The 6,149-nt window shown below is 39.4% G+C and overlaps 1 protein-coding gene across 1 annotated transcript in view; it reads left to right on the plus strand.

The window, feature by feature from the left end:
• Nucleotides 1-5,160, plus strand: part of gsap (gamma-secretase activating protein) — a 45,430-nt gene extending 40,270 nt beyond the window's left edge. Inside the window, exons 30-32 of the mRNA XM_059326124.1 lie at nucleotides 706-810; nucleotides 2,182-2,278; nucleotides 2,424-5,160. Coding sequence (XP_059182107.1) covers nucleotides 706-810; nucleotides 2,182-2,278; nucleotides 2,424-2,524 — 303 coding nt within the window. The 3' untranslated portion in view covers nucleotides 2,525-5,160. The remainder of the gene's footprint in view (nucleotides 1-705; nucleotides 811-2,181; nucleotides 2,279-2,423) is intronic.
• Nucleotides 5,161-6,149: the final 989 nt, after the last annotated feature.

A 6,149-nucleotide genomic window follows, 5' to 3' on the forward strand; every position in this document is an offset into this window, starting at 1 on the left:
TGGGGAAAAAACCATATGAGGGTAATGAGTAGATTGAATGGGCTGAGTGGAGGACGGGATCTGAAATGACAGGAGAGTAAGTGGAAGCATGAAGACAAACTGGATTTGAGGGATTCATTACCATTTGTCAATATTGCCAGTGCTTTATCCCATCTGTTTATTTGATCTATAAATAGTTTCTAAAATGAACTTCACTGAAAAAAAGTACACCAGGATATATAATTACATTATAAATATACTCTGCCATGATAAATGTCAGACAGCTGCATATTCTTAAACAGTTGTATGGAATCAGACCAAATAGTTTCAGCGATCATGGTGCAGCTTTTTATTCATCACTTGAACATGCTTCTTCCCACCTCTGAAAATAACACATTCCTTCAAGTGATTCAGCAGCTCTGTATCAACTTGGCAGCGTGTTTGTAGATGGACAGAAAGCAGCCCTGAGGAAAAGCTGCATTCTTTCTTATTGTCAGTCACACCTGTAGTCTCTGTTTGTTTGCATTTCCCGGCACTGAAAAACACGAATTCTCCTGAATCCCTTATTAGCAGTCAACTCCTCAATAATGGCTTCGAGTTCCAGTTGGCAAAATAGAATAGGACAGATGTTCACTTGCCTCAGGGATTATTTTCTTCATAACATGAGCTACATGCCTGAAATGTAAACTCTACTGTGTGTGTGTGTGTGTGTGTGTGTGTGTGTAGCCTATGGAGCAGAGGATCTACCATATGTGGGACCATCCTGTCAGCTCAGCATCGATCTCCAGAGACTATGTCAGGACTCTGCTGGAGAAACACAACAAAAACAAGGTAACACAGCACAGTGTGTCACACATGCTGCAGAGAGTACATGCTATGGCACTGCAGACAAGCGAACATAACATTTGCTAATTAGCAATAAAATACAGCTGAGGCTGATGGGAATGTCATTGGTTTGGCAGGTATTGGGTTATAAAACAAAATATTTAATAAATGAGCGAAACTTTTGCTGGTTCCAGCACCTGAAATGTGAGGATAAAGCACTTTTACAGTTTTTTCAAGCAGCCACCTTAGTCTGAAAAGTGAAGGGAATGTGGAAGTGCCTTAAACCTGCATTCTTTATAAGGGACAACAGGGGGCGACTCAACCGGCTGCAAAAAGAAGAATGCAGAATGTATAGAGGGCTAAGAGAAAATCTGCTGCTTCTCTCTTGATTTATTACTGCAGTGAACATCTCCTATTGAGTTTATTGTTTCATGGTTTGATGTAGTAAGTTATGGTTCGATTTAGAAAATAGCACTTCTGTGTTTTTGTCCTAGAACTTTGACACTTTCACATGTTTCCAGGTCATAAAAGTTAATTGTGACATTCAGCCTTTGGTTGTACTAAAATACACTTTTAATTTAACTTAATTTATTTTGAATTATGGATGCACCTTGCTATCCAAGCTTAGTGACAAGTTAGTGTCCTACTACCCAACTCCATAGTCACTTATGGTCACTTCTAGCTCCAAGAAAACAAAGATGGTGACAGCCAAAATGACAAACTGAAATATTCAACATCATAGTACCATCACAGTGACTATGTCTACTTCTTTTATACTATGGTAATAGTCTGCTCTTAAAGAAGAAAGTTTTTAGGACACATGTTGGTATTTTGGGTTACTTTCAAACAATCCCATGTAAGCCACTTGCCTACAACTGTTTCACTGCATACAGTAAGCAATGGTTAGACCAGACAAGCTTTTTGAACACATCCTCTCTGGCTCTGAAAACTTGTGATGGGCTATTATCATAGTTTGTGACAAAAAATCTTTACAGCCTAAAATATGTTAACCCCCAGATACTCCTTTTTTCTGCAACGCTACACTCGCAGAAAAATGCTTTCCTCTGCTTTCTTTATCAAACGTGTTTAAACAGTGACCCCATTCGTAAAGCTAACACATCATCTATCCACTTGACGATGCTGTTGGCCAGTTTCAGTCAGCTAATTGGCTCGCGGAGCCAGTGGCATTTCACGCAATGACAGATAAGAATGTATGGCTGCCAAAAAAGTTAAACGGCAGCCAACTTCATCCAGAAGAGGAAATAAGTGAGTTAAGGTGACTAATTTTTGTTGGGATTTGCTGCAGATTTGTCTCGACTGTGTGTATCCTGGAAATGCTGCAGAATTCACAGTGTTTTTTTTTCTCTTCCTCCTCAGGGATTTGCATTCACCGGCAGAGACAAGCCAGGCTTCAGACCTGAGTTTCTGCCTCTTACCTACCTGGCAAAAATACTCTCAGATATAGAGGAACAAGGTAGAGTATGTGTGTGTGTGTGTATCTTGGCTGATTTAGATACAGAGGCCTTTGGAGGATTAAGACAGAATGTGTGTTTATGTGGTCCAATTGCAACTCCAATATAAGAAGCTGCATCCCTCGAACTCTTCTTCCTGTGTTGCAGCTCTGAACCCTTTCGAGGAGCAGGAGAACGTCGACGCCAGGTTCGTGGAAGAGACGGCTCTGAAACAGACACTAATACTGCTGGGCTTTGAGGAAAAATGAAGGATGCAGAGAGGAGTGGGGAGGGTGGAGAGGGACGGCGGATGGATGGATTGAGGGAGAAACAGATGAGGGGGAAAATGTGTTTGGGAGAACAGTCATCATTGACTGGGCCTTGAGGATAAGTAACGGATGGATGGATGATGGAGGGACGGAGGGCGAGGAGTGAAAGATGAATGGAGAGATTGAAAGGCAGAGCGCTCATAAACAAGCTCTCACTGTCTGATGACAGATTAGGGCTGGGCGGAGGGATAGATGGATGGAGACGCCCAGGAAAGAAAGATGGAGCGTGGGTGGATCATGAGACAGCAACATCTTTTCTAAACTGGAGGACACAAGCTTTGTGAGGCTTCCGCCTCTTTATGAGGCATCTTTCTGTAATTTTGATGCTCTATTCTGGTCATTTTTTACGTAGTCACTGTTTCTCTTTGTGGTTGTTTCTTGTCTTGTGTGTTCACTTTGTCTTTTTGCATTTGTTTTGTGTCTCTGTAGGGGTTTGTGCCTCTTTGTTGTTATTTTGTGCCTCTTTGTTGTAATTTTGTGTCTCTTTGTTGTCATTTTGTGCCTCGTTGTAGTTGTTTTTCCCCATTTGTGGTTATTTTGTGTCTCCTTGTTGTCCTTGTGATTGTCCTTGTGATCATTTTACATCTCTTGTATCTCTTTTTGTAAATAATGTGGCTTTTTCATTTTGTGTCTCTTTGTTGTCTTTTTGTGTCTCTTGTCATCTTGTTTCCTTTTATTGTCCTTTTGCTTCTCTTTGTGGTCGTTTTGTTTCTCTTTGTAGTTTTGCCCCTTTTGTGGGTTTCTTTGTGGTCATTTTGTGTTGTCTTTGTAGACGTTTTCCCCCAATTGTTGTTATTTTGTGTCTCTTTGTTTTCATTTTGTGTCGGTTTCTAGTTGTTTTTAGCCATTTGTGGCCATTTTGTATCTCTTTATAGTTGTTTTTTTCCCCATTTGTGGTAATTATGCATTTCTTTGTTGCCCTTTTATGTGTCTTCGAGTTGCAGAAAAAAAGTTTGTGCCCAGTAGGACTGTTAAGTGATTCCCCCCATGTGGCCGTGACAATATGAGGCAGAATGGATGTTTTTCCTGGTAAATACTGAGGTGTTTGTGGGACAAAGTGAACATTACCAAAGTTCTAAAACAACAGGGAACATAGTTAGATCTTCAGTTAGTGGTTTAATTCAATTTGAGGAAACATGATTTTCAAATTTTACTCAAAAATCAATAACTGCAGGCAGCGATTTATATGAACTCAATTTCAGCACAGCAACGATCGTCTCCCCAACTTCTCCATTTTCTCTCATCCAATTTATGGACATTGATGTCAAATACCGCAAACTGTATTTATAAATCAAACACACTTGTTTTATCCTCCTGTGGTTCCTGTAATGCCGCTGTGCCCCATCAACTTGATTACATGCTGACAGAGGCTTTGCAGACAGAGTAACTTGATATGGTCAGTCAGTGGCTGCATTAAATCTCATATTAACTCTGAGTTATACACAATCTTTGCGGCTAAAAGGGTCTCAGATATAATTCAGTGAAGGCTGACAGATTTAAAATGACAACGACAACCCCCCCAAAAAAATGAATGTATGAATTGACATGGACTTTATAAAGTAGTCGAATAACAATCAGTCTATTTTATACTAAAACCATTGGTTTTGCGACAAATGTGTTGGAAGTTCACTGCTTGTTACTGGCTGTTGTTTGGACTATAAGGGCTGGAAATGTGCTGATAAGATACTTATTTTTTCAGATTCCTTTGAGAGAAATATAAATAATTTTCTCCAAAACCCTCATCCAGAGTTTTCTAATGTTAAATATTGTCTTATCACTCCTTACTGGTATGGCCTGAAGCATATGACAGGTGAACTGTTTGATGCTACATTTGGTACTAAAAAAGTAGTGATACTCAGCCCTAGAATAATATAGAAACTATATTTATGCATAGCACTATGCAGAATAAGTCTAAAAATGCTTTACAAACCACCAAAAAGGCAGTACAGGGTCAATAAAAAGGCATAAAGAGTTGAAATAACTAAAAAGAACACTCTGACATGAGTCAGCCAGTCCACATACTCTCAAACGTCTGGTTTGAATCAGGTGCTCGTGCGCCTACAATCATGACTGAACTATTACTGTAAGTGGAGAAATTCTTTGGTGTTGGTGTGTGTATGTGTGTGGCATGTGTTCTTAATCCTTTTTATAGTGTCTGAATGTTGGCACCATCTGAGACTAAATACCAGAGACTATTTACATCTCATGTCGTGCTTTGATTTGAGAAATTACAAAACATTCCTCTGAAAAAAAGGGATTTCATAATCACTCACTTATGTTTACACACAAAAAAGTTTTGTAAGATGAAGTTTAAATAAAGAGATTTTTTTTCCAAGTTTACTGTATTTTTCTTGTTGTGCTGCCATGCTTTTGAAGAACATGCTGTTCAGAGAGAAGCTTTGTGGCAACAGCTAGGCCTGGCTCACTTTGTTTCCAGTGGATTTTCTTTGAACCCTTGAAAAACAGAGCGAGTTTCATTGTGGAGCTTTGAGATAAATTAGGAAATGATCTAAGCTCAGACATCTAGTTTGTAGCTTGAAAAGCTCTGCGCAGGAAGAAATGAGCTCTCGGATTCTCGACAGTACCTGAGTGTGTTGGACGGACTCAGCGGACTTCCACTGAAGTCAGGAAATAATCTCAGCATCAGTCATCGTACACGCTGAGTCACATTCAGTGAAGAACACACCCATCACGCTTTTTTGTTTTGCAATACCTTGATTAAATTACCACCCAATTACACAATCTTTTTTTTTTCTTATTTGAGCTTTACCACTTGTGTCAAATCATTTCACTTCAGGGGAATTCCTGTTTTAAATGTGAATAAGCCTCTCACTACCCACCCTAATGCCTCCTCCGCACTCTGTTATGCAGTCAGTGTTATGTAGCCAGCTAATAAGCACAAACAGTTAGGGGCTACATTAATCTGACAGCTCTCACCATCAGCCTCCAGTGGATGATCTCACACGCGCGCACACACACACACACATAAATCAGTGGGTGGACAGGGCTGCCTCAAAATCAGATAAACTCAACCCGCTGCCTTCTTGAACTTTTTAAGAGGTTGGCGAACACAGCGTGCATCTTAAACTAAGCTTACACCAGTGGTTTTATTCTTGACGCAGCCCTGCATCCCTAAAAGGTGATCCATTACTTTAAGCGGACAATTGAAACTTGTTTATCCATTACTTTGAGCTATTTATTTCCCTGTTTATTCTTTAATTTAAACTATTTATACTGTAAGTTGGTAATATAACACTACTTATAGCTATTTCTACTGTTCTTTTGTCTTTTAAATAAAAATTTCCACTTTTTATCCTAAACTTTTAAGTGACCATTTCAACTGTTTATCCTTTACTTTTAGCTAACAATTTCAAATGTTTAAGTTACTTTTACATAGGGATGGGTACCGAATTCGGTACTTTTATAGGTACCGACCGAATTCCGTCGGTACTACCGAGTACCGATTCATGTAAAATCAAACGGTACCATGTTTCGGTACCTAAACGGCATTAACTTTAAACTGATCATTGATTTCAACCCGTTTTCATTTGACGTCTTTGATTAA

The sequence above is a fragment of the Centropristis striata genome, chromosome 22, assembly GCF_030273125.1.
Source record: "Centropristis striata isolate RG_2023a ecotype Rhode Island chromosome 22, C.striata_1.0, whole genome shotgun sequence".
In the NCBI taxonomy this organism is placed as follows: domain Eukaryota; kingdom Metazoa; phylum Chordata; class Actinopteri; order Perciformes; family Serranidae; genus Centropristis; species Centropristis striata.